The sequence below is a fragment of the Phoca vitulina genome, unplaced genomic scaffold, assembly GCF_004348235.1.
Source record: "Phoca vitulina isolate PV1807 unplaced genomic scaffold, GSC_HSeal_1.0 scaffold29, whole genome shotgun sequence".
In the NCBI taxonomy this organism is placed as follows: Eukaryota; Metazoa; Chordata; class Mammalia; order Carnivora; family Phocidae; genus Phoca; species Phoca vitulina.
The window spans coordinates 2,074,292-2,093,810 of NW_022589732.1; the positions used below are offsets into that span (position 1 = coordinate 2,074,292).

The 19,519-nt window shown below is 41.7% G+C and overlaps 1 protein-coding gene across 19 annotated transcripts in view; it reads right to left on the bottom strand.

Annotated features, from left to right (window-relative positions):
• The window catches only part of ANK3 (ankyrin 3), a 511,278-nt gene that overhangs the window by 138,784 nt on the left and 352,975 nt on the right, over window positions 1-19,519 (bottom strand). For all 19 annotated transcript variants that reach the window (XM_032423837.1, XM_032423844.1, XM_032423836.1 and 16 more), the window contains 8 exons: window positions 17,292-17,489; window positions 15,395-15,493; window positions 12,755-12,853; window positions 10,784-10,882; window positions 7,844-8,041; window positions 6,447-6,545; window positions 6,066-6,164; window positions 15-212 (listed from right to left, as the gene is read on the bottom strand). In XM_032423837.1, coding sequence (XP_032279728.1) covers window positions 15-212; window positions 6,066-6,164; window positions 6,447-6,545; window positions 7,844-8,041; window positions 10,784-10,882; window positions 12,755-12,853; window positions 15,395-15,493; window positions 17,292-17,489 — 1,089 coding nt within the window. The remainder of the gene's footprint in view (window positions 1-14; window positions 213-6,065; window positions 6,165-6,446; window positions 6,546-7,843; window positions 8,042-10,783; window positions 10,883-12,754; window positions 12,854-15,394; window positions 15,494-17,291; window positions 17,490-19,519) is intronic.

Consider the following 19,519-nt stretch of genomic DNA (forward strand, 5'->3'; position numbering starts at 1 on the left):
AAAAGCAAGGTTACCTTATTGCTCAGGTTCACGTTAGCATTTCTGCCGAGGAGCAGTGACACCATGTCCACGTGTCCTTCCTGAGCTGCAAGATGGACAGAAGCAATTCCTTGCCGGGTAACCGCATTTGCATCAGCACCATATTCCAGCAGAGTTGTCGCTATGTCCATCTGGTTCTTTTTGGCAGCGATGTGCAGTGGCGTATAACCATTCTGTCAACACGAATCACTTGGTCACATGCCCAGGAACGAGATAAAAATGTGTGCAGTGCACTTTCAAATAGAATGCTTCCCTTTCTAGTGATTTTCTTCGACGGTTTAAAAATTCAGAATCACATAAGCAAACTGATAAATCGAGCTGTGCCATTAATGTATTGCCCTCATCTTCCACATTTCTAAATCAGGAAAACATACTGTGGATGGTTTAATGCAAGAGAAACAGAGTACCACTGGTTTTACAGAAGGAATATAGTAGTTATGTTGGTAGGTGCTCAATCATTACTTGCTTTATTTAAATTGGTAATGAGAGGAAACCCAGTAGGAAACAACAATCAATATGGGCACGTTTAGAGCTATTATTCTGCCTTTAAAACATCCTTAATGGTTATTTGTTTCAAACAAGTTGAAAAATGTAATGTTCATGGTAGTCAAGATGCTATAATCTACCCTCATAGCCCCATTGTTTTATTATTATTTCTTTTTGAGTAGGCTCCCAATGCGGGGCTTGAACTCACAACCCTGAGATCAAGACCTGAGCTGAGATCAAGAGTTGGATGCTTAACCAACTGCACCACCCAGGCACCCTCCTCTCATGGCCCCTTTGATTGTCTCTTTTATGAAACCCTAGCTTCTAGGTTATGCTTCAGCTGAACTGGTTTCCCAAATAAGATACAGCTCATGTTTCTGTTTTGCATCACTCTATCAAGAAATGTTTTTCCCCACCAGGTATTCGGGGCCAGCATCTTCCAGCTGAAGCTTCAGCTCAAGGGTCATATTCTCATGAAGTGTTTCATCCCCTCCTTCCCCTCTTACACCCACCCCAACCTAACTGACTCTAATCAAAGTCTTGGAGATACTTAGTGGCGCTGTTTCCTTTCCACACCTGTTTCCTCCTGCTAAAATACAAATTTGTTGAGGGCAGGTATTGTGTCATATTTGTCTTTGTATCTCTACTAATGCCTCACGGTGACTGGTGAATCCTTAGAATTTGAGTCAGACTTACTAGAACTTTTGGAACATTCTGGGATCCTCATATTGGCTGACCCTTGGCGCTCAAGGTAGAGGCGACCTAAATTTCTTCGGCAAACTGTTATTTAACTGTGCCTCAGGATCCCTCAAAGTCCTTTGCTCTGAGAAAGAGAGGTCCCCTATGCTAGGGAGGGGACCTTGTCCTGCCTTACAGTCATTTAAGAGAAATGCAAGGTTATATTTTGACTTGGGCATGAATCTGACTATATAAAATATGCCAATGAAAAATTAGAACAACTTTTTTTTATAGAAAAGAAGGTTTAGAGAAAAAAAAGAATTCATGGATTTATATTTGGGAAGATGATCCAAACCTAGACAACTACCAGTCGCGATCTTTCCAAGCAATACAGATGGGTCAAGGTCAACATGGAGGACAGTAGGGGCTGCTGTACCACTGATAGGTCAGCCTACAGCAATCAACCCTCATATTTTAAGTCACTAGCATGTCCTAGGAGGAGTGTTTCTCACTTGACAGACACTCTTCCTATAATCAATTGTAGAGGATTTAAGCTGTTGGATATCAACCCATGCAAGTGGAAATGCCACCTCCAGACTCTTCTGAAACCACACTCTGCCAAATGGGATGGGCCAGGGTAGAAGATTTTATATCCCTATTTTTAGTTTTGACCTATTGCCATCTGGAAACCCCAGCTGACCCGGGAAGCATTTGTCCTTCTGCACAGACACACCCTAAAGAGACTGCCTTCAGAGCCAAATGTAGAGCTTTGGACTAAGCCCAACTCTACAGCGAGTGACAGGAGGGGGAGGTCTGTTTCGCTCCCATCCCCACCCCTGCCTAAAAGACCAAAATTCACAAAACAGTGCTAAAATAGGACATCTGATTAGTCAATATGTCTAACGCTGGTTACACAGAGTGGTGACAGCAAGAGAGTCTGAGTTTAGCTTCTTACCGTGCATCTTATTTCTTTTTGCTTTTGCACAGACATAACCTTCACATTAGTCACTTTTCAAAACCTGAAGGCAGGTCAGTGTCCTCTGAGAGGTGACAATCCTCTTGATTACTTTTAATTCCACCCAAAAATCCTAGGTCCTAAAGAACACTAATCCAGAGAAGCTCTGGCATCTCTGTAATGCATGCTGACTTCAGACAAGTTACTCATTACTACTGAGGGCTTTATTCTGAGCTCTGTACCTGAGCTACCAAGGAAAGTATAAAGCAAGAGAAAAACAATCGATGGTATTATTTTAGAATGGGAAGTTCATCACAGAAAGACTTAAAACATGTTTCAAATAATAAACAAATAGTTCACCTTGAGACCTTAAGAAATTTTCTAAATTTCTTAAGTGCTTTCTAATTTCTGGAAAGTCAAATGATTCTTACCTGTCACACTAAAGGGGACAGATGGATTTATCAGAAGAGAAAGAAAATAGTGAGAGATTCAACTACAGAATCATCTTAAATATTTTTCTCCCCTTGATACAGAGGACAAAATGCTTGCCAAGTGTACTTTTGCATTTCAAGATGAAAACAAAAGGAAATGCAATTTTAAATGACCCAAAGTAATATATTTATATCATGCTTTATATTTTTTCTAAGAAATTTCACCATCTCTATCTACTGTTCCATATCAATAGATATATCACATATTTTATGAAAGAGAAATCTGACAAATGACAAGTTAGGGCTCACTATCCCTTCCACAAGTACCCAGGTTATCCTCCTTCTAGTGCAGGGTCCTGCCTCAGGAATTAGATCTGGCTAAAATGGATTACAGAAGCCCATCTCCTTTTCCAGCACCTTTCCTCCTCCCCCATTACAAGATCACATCGTGTTTCTAGGACACGTATGAGTAAGAAAATATGTTGGCAATTCTACGAAAGAGAAGAAAAGGCAAGAAAGCATCACATACCCTAAGAACCAAGCATGTGAATTGAGGAAGAGTTCACACTGAAGTCACTGTTGTCATAGCCTCAGGCTCAAATCAGGCCTTACTGAGCCTTTGTCCCCCATTTTTCACCACTATCAGATTCAGAAATGCTAAAGCTTCCCCGGGGTACAGGAGGTTCTTTGCTGACCCTTTATCCATTCTCCCTCCTTCCTTAACAAAAGCGCCTTGGCACTGTGCCCGGTTGAAAAACTACACTTCCTAGCTTCCCTTGCAGGAAGAGGTGGCCAATGAGACATAAGGAGAAAGGGCTGGGTGGAGCTTCTGGGAATGCCCTATTGTCTGACTTTCTTTCCTGCTTGTGGCTTAAAAAGAGGGCCTGGCAGTCTGGGTAACAACAATCTCTCAAAGGAAAGTCCAAAAAAAAAAAAAAAAAACCAAAAAAATCACATGGAACTTTCCTTAACACTCTGGAAACACTGAACCAACACCAACAACTGCCCACCTCCGGACTGTTTATAACCTGAGAAAAATAGAGCCACATCCATTTAAACAACTGTAGCTAGGTCTCTTCCAGTAGATGACGCCTATCCCGAACTGATGGAACAGGGTTTGCTCAGGATCAAAGCCTAGAAGAAGCTCCCGACGAGGATCACTGCCCCAGAGATGGCTTACGGAGGCTCCTAGAGGGGCAAGTGCCCCGTGGCAGCAAGAATTAACATCTCACCTCATGAAAAGCCTGTTTTTGACTGGCTGTAAAAGCTACGCCTAAGGCTAAAGGGCTGTGATAACTCTTTTCAACTCTTTGTTAAAGATGTTCTGCAGACATGAAAACATGGAGTCTTGTTTGACAAATATAAAGCAGGAACCTAACTGCAAATATACCAACTACTGATCTATTTCAGAGTTATTCGTGGACTGAAAGGCAGAATGGATGGATGGAAAGGTGGACTGCACTCCATTTTGCTTCACTTACTGCTTTATGAATCTTGTCCATCCTAAACTGCTTGGCACAAGTTCTCTCAAAGTTATTACTCTCATGTGAGGAATGAATTGTTTGCTTATTAATTATTTACTGGTTGCCTACCAAGAACCTGGGGTTATTATAATATAACAAAAGTGGCCCAGGCTCAAAAGGATATTAAAATATACTGAAATGAAATAGACAATCATTAAATTACATTGTAATTTTTTTCACTTTTCACATTGTGATAAAATATACATTACATAAAACTCACCATTGTCACCATTTTGAAGTGCACAGTCAATGTGTGCATTGTTAAGTACATTTCACATTGTTCTCCAACCATTACCACTGTCCATCTTCAAATTGAAACCCTATCCATTAAACACCAACTCCCCATTTCTTCTTCCCTTTGGGCCCTGGCAACCAGCATTCTACTTTCTGTCTCTACTTGACTGAAATCACACAATATTTGTCCTTTTGTGTGATGGGTTTATTTCACACAGCATGGTGTCTTTGAGGCTCATTCATGTTGCAGCCTGTGCCAGAATTTCCTTCCTTCTTAAGGCTGCATAATACTCCATTGTAGGTATGCATCACATTTTATTTATCCATTCATTCTTCAGTGGATAATTCCGTTGCTTCCACCTTTTGGCTCTAGGGAATAATGCTGCTATTCATTTTTAAAAAGATAGGGGAGGGGGGTGGAGGGATGGGTTGGCCTGGTGATGGGTATTAAAGAGGGCACGTACTGAATGGAGCACTGGGTGTTATACGCAAACAATGAATCATGGAACACTACATCAAAAACTAATGATGTAACGTATGGTAATTAACATAACATAATAAAGTTTTTAAAAAAGTAAAAAAAAAAAAGATAAAGCTTTACCAAAAGTCGAGGCATGGCTTTATGATGGAAAAAAATGTTTGTCAGGATCAGAAACTATGGGGGGAAGCCACATTTAGATGAAAAGCATATTTAGGGGTATGATTCTGAATTCTACATCTTACTGAGTACAATTCTGGAGAGGTTGGGGCAGGAGATAATTAAGACATAGATGTAAAGAGGTCCTGAGGAGAAGTACTTGTCAAAGTTAACCTACCCCCTAAAAGAAGATACCTGAAAACCTTCTCTCTTAAAGTCTTCAAAGCATTCTAGAACAACCCCTTCAGATTTGATTACAACCGATTTGATGTAAGCACTAAGGTTAAAGAGAGCACCAGAGCTGCCCCAAAATGGCAGAGTAAAAAAACCCCAAAGATGTAAAAAGCTTAAAAATGCTGAAAGTTCCTTCAACAATAGTGTTGAGTAAAAGCACAGGACAGCATTAAGTTGTGGTTTGTATCATTCCAGTTTTCTCAGATCACAGCCACCTGTTCAACAGAGAGCTTATTAAACCAACAGTGCTCGATTAACCTATCTTTAAGTAACCTCTTCTTTATGATTTGCCCCTCAAGTCAGCATGTCCAGGTAATTAGGAAGCCATATACCCTACATATCTCTTTTCTGAGAAATGTAGGTTGTCTACTGGTCAAAAATACTCTAACAAGAGGAATAAAGATTCCCCTTAGGAATACTAAAAATGCATAAATAAAACCTCCCAACCTATTTTATTAAACAAAAATAAACAACTCAGAGGCAATGTCTTATGGCCAGGAAAATATAACACATATTTTATAACTTTGACAACTCAGACTTTCTTACTCCCTCAGGCTGTGCTTATGTTTTTAATCTGGCTGAACAGTACCTCAACTTCTTTTCCTTTACAGGCCCCAGGATGTCCTGGATTTTTAAGGAAAATCAATTAGCAAGTGAGGATTTATTGAGCATCTACCACACTATTGACCGAATAGCTGAAGGCACAGATTTCCCGAGGCGCTTCTGTGTCCGTGACTTCTCCGTGATGTCTAAGGTGGAGGGTGCCACATGAGCAGCAAAGGGGATGGACAGACAGAGACCAGTGGACGCTGCCCACCAGCCTCCCCAGGCGGGCCAATCCCAGGTACCTTTGCGGCCGCGTGAGGTGAGGCTCCTTGGTCCAAAAGCAGGAGGGCCACTTTCTGATTATCGTAATGTGCAGCTACATGCAGTGGAGTTAGCCCGCTCTGAAAACACGTGCAGAAAACAACAACCAGCGTCAAAAGTGTCTTAACACCAGAGGCCTGGATATAGGAAATGGGGTTAGTTTGGGTTCAACACAGAGTGCAATTTACATTCCAGTTTCCCCAGTGCTTGGACCCCAGCATTCACCTCCTATGTCCAAAGGGATCTTCATCCTATGAGACTTAACTCTGGCCTAGTCCTAATTTGGGTGGCTGCTGGTGAAGGAGCAAAGGCTTGTTTGGTTACCCTGGAAGTGGCCTGTTACAGGGCGGTCAACTCCATACCTTCCCAGCAGCATCTGGAGAGGCACTTTTCTGTAGCAGGAGATTGGCTACTTCCAGCTTCCCGTATTTCGCTGCCACATGAAGGGGAGTAAATCCTTTCTGAAAAAAGAAACATAAAAATAATGAACAACAGAAATGACACAAAGTCATTGCTTTCTAATGAATTATTCTAATGATGAAGCATGGTTAAGCCTGCATTGAAGGACCAACACAGGAAGATGACAGCCCGAGTCCCCTTATCAACAAGGAGGAGCAGGATATTTAATCTTTCTGTCTCTGTTGACTGAGCCACAATATGCCACTAACTCTGGGACTTCTCAGGCATCTGACCAGGATGAAGGCGGAGAGCTGGATCTGGGGTTTATTCTAGAGCTATTTTGGGGGTTTCATATTTTGGGAAGAATAGGTTCCTGGGTCCCAGGCCCAATTTGGATTTGGAGGGCTTGGGAAAATCCAGGACAAGTCTGGACCTCCCAGGATCTCACATCACCAGACTGGAGCCCTTTGTGTCTTCTTCTCCAATTTCTGCGTGTATACACATTATCTGTAGGTATGCTCTGGTCCTCAGGAGTAGAAGTCAGAGATTCTCGCATCCTAGCTAGCACAGGTGAACTGAATAATAACACATGGTTCCAGCCCAATCAATCTGCAAGAGTTGGGCACTGAGAGTTGAGTAGCTGCTCTTGCTGCCTACTCCCACAAGGATCCGGGCATCCACCAGTCAGTCTGCATCTGCTGTCATGGAGGGTCCCCAGCATGAATCAGTGCCTGGAGGGTCATCAGCATATTTGACCTCATGAGACTAACACCGACGAAAGCCAATGGGCAGCCGGCATGGTGGGAGGCCTAGGGCACTCAAAACCGCATCACTCATTACTCTGTTTCAGATATTAAATGAGATCCAGGAACTGTGCATCTCAACTCTACTGAAGAGCCTAAAGAATCTCAGGGGGTGAAGTTGGAGGCAGTCATCATCTATTCAGATAGTTTTCTACGTATTTCCAATTATTGTAATCGTCTCGTGTATTGATCTCTGCATCCAAATATGAGAGCGAAACACCCATTTCTAGCTTTCTAAGACATGCCATAGGCCGGTTCATCTTTCTATCACACTCACTAGGTTTACGTGGCATCACCAAAAAGTGAGCTCTAAATTTTGCAACCTGCACCTGCCCAGCAACCGAGTGGTAGGTTATTGCTCTGGGCCATCAGAGCTGAGATTTTAAAAATCAGACCATTCATCATACAAGACAACAGCAACAAAAGAACAACAACAAACAAAAATAACCCAAGAAAAATTCACCTCCTGATTTGAAAGTGGTTTGTATACTTGGCCTCAGTTGTAAGGAGGAAGGATGTTGGGGGACACAGTAGGATTCCAAGACTCACTTTCATACCTTTGTTGTTATGGATAGAGATGCGCCATGATCCAAAAGGAATGCAGCTACATCCTCATGTCCCTCTCGGGCCGAAAGGTGGAGTGGGGTGTACCCAGAAGTCGTGGCTGCATTTGGAGATGCTCCTTGCTGCAACAGCTGTTGTACGATATCTGCCTTCCCCAGTCGGGCAGATATGTGCAGTGGGGTTTGGTCATCCTAAGCGGCAAGGTAGAAATACAAGGTGATTAGCTGAGAAAACAATGGTGACATTGTGAGACATGCAGTAAACTCTGCTTGGTATCAGAGGCTACCTTCAATTCTCTGATTCAATGCTAAAAACCATCTCATCTTTTTCTTTAACGTCCAGAAAGGTGAAGATGGTGGGTCTAAGCCCCTTCAGTACCTTTCGAGTAACCTATTAGTATGAAAAGTGTGAAAGGCAGTTCTGTCTATAAATTATCCCCACTAGTACCTGCCATACTTTACCAAAATTTTAACCTCCAGTGGCTCCTTTTTTGGGAGATAAGGGAATGAATCCTAGTAAAACACAAGTAACTAGGAAGGGGATTATACCTCCGCCAGCTATTAGGCCCTCATATGGAATGAATTATTTTATTGGTGCCACTTTGTCATAGTCAAAAGCACAAGGGGTGCACAGGTCTACCTGCACAAAGGCTCCCAGCCCAGAGGGCTGAAAGCCAGCCCACCCTCTGCTTGTCAAGCATGGGCTGGATCTGCTTCAAGGAGAAGGGCCCCTTATTACAATTTACCCCCAGGCATGAGGCACGAAATCTTGCACCCTCAGGGTCTTATCCCCAAGGGCGAGAGGCATCTTTTCCTAGTTTGCCCAATGATGCCCTGTGGTGGCCATCCAAAGGGAAATCCCACACTTGAACGGGAAAAAGTTCAGGTAAGTACTTCCTGTAGGGAAGATAGAAAGAAGTAGCTGGAGAACAGGAGACGGCTTTGAAAACCGAAGTAGGATGAGAGTCAAGGCCAAAGCAAGAGGGTCTATGTAGGAAGTATAACAGGAATTGGGGGAGCCACCAGAAGAATACTGAAACCAGAAAAAGATACTTGCCACAGAAAGATCTCCCATAACTCTCCTCCTGCTACCAAGACCACTGCACATTTGCTGAGCACCTACATGTCCCAGGCTCTGTGCTAAGTACTCCACCTACATTCATTCAGCGTCACACCAATCTTATCACTAGCAACTATCAGTATTCTCAGTTTCTGTATGAAGAAACTAGGAAAAGAAATGTGCCACAGAGATGTTAATTAACTTGCCCAACATTACACAGCTAGGACGTGGTGGATCAAGATTTAGACCCAGGCAGTCTGGCTGAGGAAGTCAGGTTCCGAATCATGATACATACTGCCTCCTTAACAAAATAATCACTCTAAATTTTGTCTTCCATTTCAGCTTGTGGGTGAAACCATTCCCTAGGTACAATGCTTGATACGGAACCAACAACACTCAGAAAATGAGGTTTCTTGTAATCCACGGTAGAGTACAGCCTTTTTTATCCATTGCACTTTACTGATTAAGTGGATTGAACCAATCTCTTTAGATCAGGGGTGAGAAAACTACAATCCAGGGGCCAAATCCAGTTGCTGCCTGTGTTTGTAAATAAAGCTTTATTGGAACACAGACATGCCCATCTGCTTATGCAGTATTGCCTATGGCTGCTTTTTGCTCCAGAACGTCAGAGTTGAGCAGCTGTGACTGAGATGGTGCATCTGGCAAAGCCTAAAATATTTACTCTCTGGCCCTTTATAGAAAAGGTCTCCAGATCCTCTGTAAAATCCACCAACTGGCACCACAGTATATTGGACACTCAAAGTGTGTGTCTGATGCTCAGGATGTTACAACCTCGGTGCTCATCTGCAGATTTCATGCTTACAATGATCTAGTTGTGTTTGTTCCCACACTAGTAAGTTTGTACTAGTCACCTTACTACTCTGTGCTATACTTGCTCTAATTACTTTAATTATATAACCACACAATATGTGAGCAGGTAAAACAGGAGTATGAAAAGGAAGGCTTAATCTTTCCCTAAGAATACTAAGTTGAAAGCTTTGGAGAGTGTTGACAGAAGTTGCTAAAAAACAATTGTGGTCAAATTAGATACAGGTGAGGTGGCTAAATACATTGGGGGAATATTATAAAAGTCTACAAATACTCTGTATACAAACTGCTTCATACATGTCTTGGTTTTCTCTCTACCTAACTTGAAACTAGAAACTGCACACCATGCAAATAAATGTATATTTATATATGAAGGTTAAATTAAGCGGCTAAGGCGTTTACATGTTTATTTATGATTCCTGACCTGAATTGCCATTTTGATAACCAGACCAACTACCCATCTCAATAGGGACAGGTAAGTGGGTTTCTTCTGGAAGTTAAACACCAGGCAGAGAATGAAGCACTCAAACTCAACCCTGACATTCTTCTACATAAAGGCCCATCCCTGAAAGCCATTCCGATTCAAGTCTCAGGGTTTATAGCTTCACAACTTGTGAAGAAAAAGTAAAAACTTCCTTTTCCTTTTATGGCTGTGACAAGTGACATAGAAGTCAACCAAAAGAGTTCAATCATGCTTCCGAATTGTGCTTGTTCTAGAAGCTTTGAGCCTAAGCCCTTCTCCGTGGAGTGCGAAGAACTCTGGACCAAGTCTCGGTTTGGTTCCACATCTGCTAGGGGCTAACAATATGCCAAGGACACAGAGTTCTTTCTGGCACAAAGTTCTTGTTCCATTTAATTTTGTCAAATAATTGAATGGACAAATGTGTTGGGATTTTTTTTTTTTTTTTTACAATATCACATGGATAGAGACTTTCATCATTATTTTATAAAAGTATTCCTGGAAGAGAGCATGCATGTGTTTAAAGGTTGTAATTAAATCAAGGGTTTTTTCCTCAACAGCACACACTTTCATGTGTTACACGTACCTTGGCTTTAGCTTCTACCTGAGCTCCGTCTTGCACCAGATACCTCACGACTTCGGCTTGGCCAGACCGAGCCGCCATGTGCAGCGCTGTTTCTCCTCTCTGGGGGACAGGAGCCAAAGGTAATTAACTGCAGCTCTCAAGAAGGGTGGCACATCTTATTTGCATAAAGCTTATGATGGAGGGCTTTTTTTTTTTTTTAGGTAAAAAATAGTCCCAAGTACTTCCTTATTGAAAATGAGGAAAGGTAGGAAATTAAATACTCAAGAAGTTCACATCCACCTGATTCACGATGGAAGGACTGCTGTAACACTGGGGAGCCCAGTCTCTGTCAGTGTCATAAGTGTTGCTCTGTGTGGCCTCCTCAGGGCTCGAGAGCTGAATGCTCACTGGAGCCCAGCAGGAGAGGAGATGAGTGAAGGAGGGCACCTGGGGATGCTCCACAAGAGAGCCCCACGCCTCGTCCACGGGAGGCCACTGCTTCCTGATATGCGGACGGCTTCAGTCGCCGTGCAGGATGCCAGCCCTGGCAGGCCACACCTTCCTATTTTTCAAAAGCAGTGGCAGTTTTGATGTATACTTCTTAAGCCTGGACCACAAAATCAGAGTTGCTCCCAGAACAAAACAAAAACCCAAATCTTCAAGGGCAGCACAGACACCCCTGAGGGCCAGACTCGGCTGGGGATGGCTGGTTTGCACTCTCTGCTTTATCTCAGCGCACCAGTATCCTAGGCTTTGCACATTATCCCACGGGGTCATTTTCTTTGTCACTGGACTCCTCCACCCCGACCATTCCCTCATTTTCACCAAAGAGAATTGAATTCATACTATCTGTTCATTTATTTAATAAAAAATGAAAACCACATAGAAAACATGGATAGACAGAAATAAAAAGTCACAGAAATCAAATAGACTCTCTCACACCACTGATACCCACCTACAAATTCCATTTATAAATCAAGCCTTGCTTTATAGGATATCCACCTCCCTGGCAGGATATACAAAGACACATTTCACATGTAACTTGTTACTATGTTTACTGGTAAAGCATTGCGGATAGAGTTTATCATATTATCCAGGGTCCTCTTTATGAAGGGAGTCCTTCACTCTCTGGCATTAGTAACAGAAAAGATTACCTGTCAGCTGAGAAGCTGGTCTGCTGCTATCTTGTGGATGTGCTGATTTGGGCGCCAGAAGACAGAGAGCCTTACTGGAAGCCCACCCTCAGGGGAGTGTGCAGGACCTTGCGGATGGCCCCTTCTGTGCTAGAGTGTGGTTTATTTGATTTTTACTGCTTTGGTGCTCATGAGTCCAACCAGGGTTCTTAGGCTTGCAGTCTGTTACGCTAATAACACTATGATGTCAAACTTAAAAGTCCTGTAAAATAATGTCAAATGCCACGTGTAGATCTAGGGTGAGAAATCACTTCTCTGATACTTACTCTGATATGAGTCTCATGGTTCTGCAGAGGAATGATTAGTGTGGAAAAACAATATCACCCAATAATCTATGAACATGGATTTGCTATAACCATGGGTTTGCTATAACATGGTGAAGCACACTAAAGAGAAAAATTACTTTGATTTTACTTGAAATTACAATAATGATAATTTGAAGTGCTTCCTCAACATGAAACACTTCCTAAATACTGCTATTGTAAAAAAAAAAAAAAAAAAAAAAATATTCTTCCCCCCAACAAAAGCTATTTTTCAGAGCATAATGTCCAATAGTAACGTATCTGTAAGGCTAATGCACACAACCCATAAGCCCTAACAATTTGTGACCAGCTAGCAATTGAATGGATCTTGCCTTCGAAGTAAAGGAAACCACAGGTATTCTCAAATTTTGTCCATTTAAGCAGTCACAGTAAATAGTAATTAATTTAATTATAATAAAAAATAAGTAAATAAGAGCAATCTTTACCAGTTTCTTAAATATCCATAATTGGACCTTCTTTCTTAAAAGGATACTTACCACATTGGTAGTGTTTGGTGAGGCTCCATGATGCATTAGTTGTGATACGATATTTACATGCCCCATGAAGGCAGCAACATGGATTGGGGTAAGGCCCGACTAGGAAGAAAAGAGTTTGAAATGTTGTGATCTTATCATAAATAGGTTTTGTCTGCCTGCCTCCCTGCCTGCCCCCCATCCACCCACCCACCCACCCACCTTAACATAACCACTTGAGTGATCAGATCAGAAGACATCAGGACATTGCCTATTATGGGCACAGATTCTATAAGATAATGTATCAGTACATGATCATCATTTCCTTAAAGCAGGTTCAGTGATTATGAAAGACCTATGTCATATCCACTAAGGAAGAAAGATTTCATGTATTTTATAAAGATCCATGAGAAAAAATTAGAGAAAAATGACTTGAAGTTTTTTTCCCTTTGCTACCAAACCTTCTTTATGCATATAATTATGTGTGTGTGTGTGTTGGGGGTGGGGAGAGAGCGGTGTGCATGTGATTACATACATATTAGTAAAAAGTTGACTTTTATTTCAGATCTCATTTTGGCCTTTAAAAATGATTCCCATGCACTAAGAATCAACTGATTACATTATACACGAAAGAGCATGGTACTTAATGCCAACTTTCTAATAAATGAGCAAATCGGCATTACTAGCTTTAATCATTTAATTTTTTAATTTTATGATTATAAATTAATATTTATAGTTTTATGACATGATTAAGGGAAATAATACAATGGTCACTAGACTAGACTTTAAATGTTATGTTTGTCTCAATCCCCCCCCCCACACACAACCCATAACATTTGTGCTTTTTATGTGAAATGATGCCACTTGTAATTTTTTAGAATTTCATTCCACTTGCAACATGAACATCATCATTTGGTAAAAATATTTAAAAATATTTAATATGGCTAGAAAAAGGTAATTTTTTTTTTAAAGAGAGTGAGAAGGAGATACCAATTACAACAGAAATTTGAGAAATGTCAAAAAAATGTCAAAAAAATACGTGAAAGGAATTCTGCCTAATAAAAGTGAGGTAAAAGGCAGAAGAGAAAGAATTCTGGTTGCCCCGCCTTCAAATAGTGGGAACGGAGGAAACTGGAGAAAAGAACTGTGTTGTAATTTGGCACTTTTTTCCATCAGCAGGGGGAGTCATTAGAACATATGCAGGGCCAAGCCCTCTTCTCGGTCTGCCCTGCCTTTGAAAGCTCCGAGGGAGTACCTACAGGTCTGGCAGCAGTCCCTTCTCAGCGGCTGACGTCTCTGGATATTTATTCAAACATCAGTCAAAAAAATTTCATTTCAGAGCCCATTCTGACCTTTAAAAAATGGTTGCTGTGCACTGAGAATAAGCTTTTAAAATCACAGGTGCCATAATAAAGCCATAAGAGTGATGAAAGAACAAAGTAGTATTAATATTTTCAACCATTTAATAATTTTAAAATTGTTACAAATCAAGGCAAATATTTCATTTGCAGATAAGAAACTGAGGCAAAGCAACGGTCACTGGGCTAGATCTCAAATTTTATATTTGCGTCCGATGCACCAGTCTTTATTGGTGCATTCAACGACCTTTACTGGATGGCCTACACTGTGCTGCTGGCATCTACAGACCAGCGGGACTCAGCCTGCGCTAGTGGAGCCTGGGCTTTCTTGGGGCAGGTGAGCCTAGGTCCTAAGTGCTTCGATGGAAATAGGCACGGGAAGAGGCGCTCTGAGGAGGAGCTCCTAGACCAGGCCAGGGGGTGAAGGATTTCCTGGAGAGGGTGGCCCCCGATCCCATCCTGGAGCGTGTGTAGGATTAGCTGAGCAAAGAGGGGGTGACACATGGAGGGTGCAGAGATAGGGAGGTGAGTGAAAGGGTGTCCGGTCTAGGGAGGTGCCCCGGTTGGCATCTATGGAGACCGGGGTGCTGGGGGTGGGGCAGCGATGGAGAGTCTGGAGGGCTGGAGGCCAAGCTTGGGTTGCTGTGGGGCAGGCTCAGCACGGGCCCTGGTGGAACACTCCTCTGAGTTCCATGTCGGTTTGTACAAAAGAAACCTAGAGCTAGTCCTTTATTAACTTCAGCAACTCTGTGTTTCATTAATTCTGAATTTTGAGAGAGAGAAAGGTTCAGTTTACAAACACGGAGAGGTGGTGGTATACAGAGTTTCTCAACCTTGGCACATGTGACATTTTGCGCCAGATAATTCTTTGGTGTAGAAGGCTGGCCTGTACACTGTAAAATATTCCGTAGCATCTGGCCTCTAGCCTCTGGACACAAGTAGCACCATCTGGCTGTCACAGCTAAAAATACCTTCAGACTTTGTCAGATGCCCCCTGGGGGGCAAAATCACCCCCAACTGAGAAGCGCTGCACGACAGGATTTCATGTAAATTATGCTTTCAGTGATGGTGCCACTCACCCTTGAGCACGAAGCGTGTGTTTTGGATGATGTGTTTGCACTCATCCCCCCCCATACACGTGTCTGTTCTCCGGACGTGCAGCCCCTCGGGTGAAGGGTTCAGAAAGTAATCAGTAGCAATCACATACACAGCAAAACAAGTTGTTCATGGAGGATGGCTCTGAGAGTCCAGCTGTGAAGGTACACCCTGGTGACCTGGAGAGCCCCAGAAATCCTACTCCCCTCACCTCGGTTACGGCTTGGATGGATGCACCGTGTTTCAGAAGGAGTTCCATTACTTTAATTCGATTCTTCTTGCAGGCAATATGAAGAGGAGTAAAGCCATTCTGAAAGGGACAAAGACATAGAAGCATGACTGCTTTTCATGGAAATCCAATTCCTCTGAGTGTGGCAAAATGTTTGGAAAATGATGTTCTGCAAGAATTTGGAAGTACATGAAACAAGGAGGGGTTAAACAGAATGCAGATGCTTTTCTGGAAGCGTAGGTAGTCTAGCTGCTCCTAGAAATCCACAGTACTCTGGTGATCATGAACAGGAAGTGAATTTTTGTCGCAGCCTCTTGGTAGCTGAGGCAAAATGGTCATGCATTTTTTTTTTTTTTTAGATTATTTTATTTTGGAATTCACTCTTCCAAATAATATGTCCCTCCCTCCTCCATCTCATTTCAAATACAGACTAAAAACAGCTGGGCCCGAACATTTGTCCTCACAGTCAAAACTTTGCCAATGCCATTCAGTATTCTCTGCTGCATTTCAGGACAACTACAAGACTGGTTCTAGAATGTTTTCACCCCTTCCAGTTTTAAGGTTCAAATAGGTGCTTACTCCAAGGAAGCAGGAAACAACCCAATGTTATTGGATCATTTGGTTTAATATTTAATCTAATAAAGGAGTCTGCTTTTTAACAAATTACCTCCCAAATCGTACTGCCTGATAATTGAGACCACAGAGCATTTTTCAGTCGCCATAGAGAACCATCAAGTATCAGGGTCCACTATAAAAGCTTACATCAAAGTCACTAGAGGTGTTTCCATAGCCATTCTGAGACCGTTTACCTGGCCACAGTCCATCCCAGGAGGACTGGCTACAACCTCCACATGTTGTGAAATCTTCCAAGTCAGAGGAAAATAAGAGTGAATGCCCACACCCTGTTCTAAGGCTTTTTTTTTTTTTTTCTTGTATGGAAAAATGAGTCATGATTGCTAATTTCTTTTCCTCCCTTCTCAGAATTCAAAGATATGTTTGATATACTGGGCAGGTCAACAGCTCTTGAAATGCTGCTGTGGTAAAAGCTTTTAGAGTGACAATGACGGCCTGGGGTCGGAGTGCTCCTCAGTCCTCGAGTTTTGGGCCCCCAGAGCAGCTGAGGTGCTGGGGAGCCCTTCGGACAGGGAGACAGCACCAGCTGGAAAGGAACAGTGACCCTTCTTAAATCAGTTGATCAGATGACAGGCTGTACCTCAAAATTGCTCGTCAACTCACATGTTTTCCCTAACATTTGGTGACTGTTTTTTTTCCTAAACATGGGTGCTTATTCCAAACTAAATTTAAACAGCTTACCAAATTGGGATTATTTATTTTTCCAAAGACAAAAACACTATCTCATCAAGAAAATCAAACTATAATACAGCTAGGGGTTAAAATAACAGATCATTTTAGGAGTTAAGACTACAAATCAGGCCCAAATTTTCATTTTTATCAGTAGGAAAAGGAGATGACAGGCCGTACGTTAGCTTACATGGTAAACATAACACAAAATTTCAGCTCACAAATTCCCAGACCGCTGATGTGTAAGAGAAAGTTTTTTGACCACTTTGCCTCATGTTTTTAGATCTCAGAAAAATAATTTAATTCACATAAGTTTACCTTCAGTAAGATAAGTGTGACCACCTCAGTCTTTTTTGTACTTACACAGTCTTTGGGTCATACTTATGTAAGATCCATCAGCCTTGTTCACGTCAGAAATAGGCCGTTTCTTTAAAGGATATTTGAAACAGTTGATAGGACGTACACTTTATTTAACTAGACCTTCTGTTTTTACCTCCTCAAGGTAATCCCTCTCCTGCGGAGGTCGCACGTTGTCAGCAAGACAACATAGGCTGGACCTGTTGGCTGAGCCACTCACCAGGGCTTTGGCATTGGGGTTCGCTTTCTTGTCCAGGAGAACCTTGGCGACTTTGTAATGGCCACAGTGGGCAGCCACGTGCAGGGCAGTCAGGTAGTCATTGGTGACGTCATCCACGGGCACGTTATGCTGGAGGAGAAGCTGCACACAGTTCAAGTGATCCCCTTGTGTGGCCATGTGCAATGGAGACAGTCCATTCTGGAACACGCAAGAAAATCAGAGTTTACTGTTTTACCTTTTAAACGCAAATGTGCCAAACACAAAATACAGCACAAATATGAAAAGATGAAAACCTAGTTTTTCACACAGAAATACCTTCTCTTTTTTAAAAGTTTTTTTAAGTTCTATTATTTAAATTCCAGTTAGTTAACATGTAATATTACTTTTAATTTTAAGTAAACTCTATACCACACACGGGATCAAAGATCAAAGTCGCATGCTCTACCAACTGAGCCAGCCAGGCACCCTCTTTTTAAAAGGTTTTGATGATTGTTTTGAACTATAGCTACTTTTAAAACTAGTCCTCTCACTTCTTTTATCAGTTGAAAACAAATTTTCCAAGATAATTTCTTTTCTGATTTAAAAATAGGGTGAATTGGGGCTCTTGGGTGGCTCAGCCAGTTAAACATTCCACTCTTGATCTCAGCTCAGGTCTTGATCTTGGGGTTGTGAGTTCAAACCCCGTGCTGGGCTCCACGCTGGACGTGGAGCCTACTTAAAAAAAAAAAGAAATGTGAATTGCACTAATGTCCATTATTTATCATATTCCCAGTTAATTGGAATTCTTTTTTTTTTTTTTTTAAAGATTTTTAAGCAATCTCCATTCCCAAAATGGGGCTTGAAGCCACAACCCTGAGATCAAAAGTTGCATGCTCCACCGACTGAGCCGGCAAGGCGTCCCTGGAATTCTTAATATTTAAGAGTGAAAAAGATTAAAAAAAAAAAAAAAAAAAAGCAGAAGTAGATTGGTATTCATTACACTGGTTTTTATTTTTCCTTACAAGTTACTAACACTTGATATTGATTAATAAAAAAGATCTGACGAAAACAACACATTTCATTTCATATCAATGTAGAAATGAAATTTTTCCTCTTCCATCAATCTGGTGCCCCCCTGTGTCTGTGATGAGGAAAGGCAAGGCACTGACCAATTCATTAACTAACGCTTGCCTCCAGTTTAAATGTACTGGGTTCAATGACACAGTTAATCACGCGTGGTAGGAATAAGTAAAAGAATTCTTTAAAGAGTTGCGAGAAGAAATGAAGCGGCTCAAAGGTAAATAAAGCCTTAAAAACAGGTTGGAGGGACATTTAGCATCCAGTACTTGTTTCCCAGTGAAGGTAAAAATAAGGTATTTAGATGTCAGTCCTTTCAAGCATGCTTCCTTTAAATATGGAGGCAAAGTGGAGGAGCCTGGAAAATTTCTAGAGAATCCAATTATCAAGAGAGGCTCTATCAATCACTGTAACATAGTTTAACATATCTGGGGGGTGGGCAGGAAGCGAGTGCAAATTCAGTTTCCAAAAACCTTGTCATTGGTGAACTTTGAAAATAATGATGGATTAAATAGACACAGATGACACAGGGATTTCTGAATCCTCTGGGCCAAGGTATTTCCCGTAATTTATCTATAAATGATATAAAATAGGAGATCAAGATAGGAAGAAACAGTGCAAGCCTTCCCGTAGCCGCTCTCACGGTACCATTCATTCACTGTGATATATTTCAACACAACACTAGTTGTGTGCCTTGAAAGCAAAAGGTTCATGGATTATAATTTCCCCAGATTGCCCGGCATATATAGGAAAATAAATATTCATGTAACTTTAAAGACTTCATACATGGTCGGTCAATCAGAATATTTCTGCCTAAAAAATTCCACTCTAACAGTCTGAATCAAAGTAAACACTAATGTGCAACAAAGGATGGGGACATTTCTCATTTGAGATACTGCCTCCCACGAGCATATGTACATAAGGCACTCCTTTCCTTCCTGCCAAGACATTCCTTTGCTTTATGTTTTGAACGGTGAAGTAAACAAAGAAACAAAATCTCAGAGATCAAATGACAGTCGTGGAGAGTAGAAATGGGAGGCAGTGCCAACAAAAGAAGAAAATTCTCTAACATTACACAAAATAATATATGAGTAGGTAACTTATAGGTCATTGGAGAAGGAGAAGAAAGTAAAGACCATCCGCCCTAGGGAGAGGGTTCTTATTACATCCTG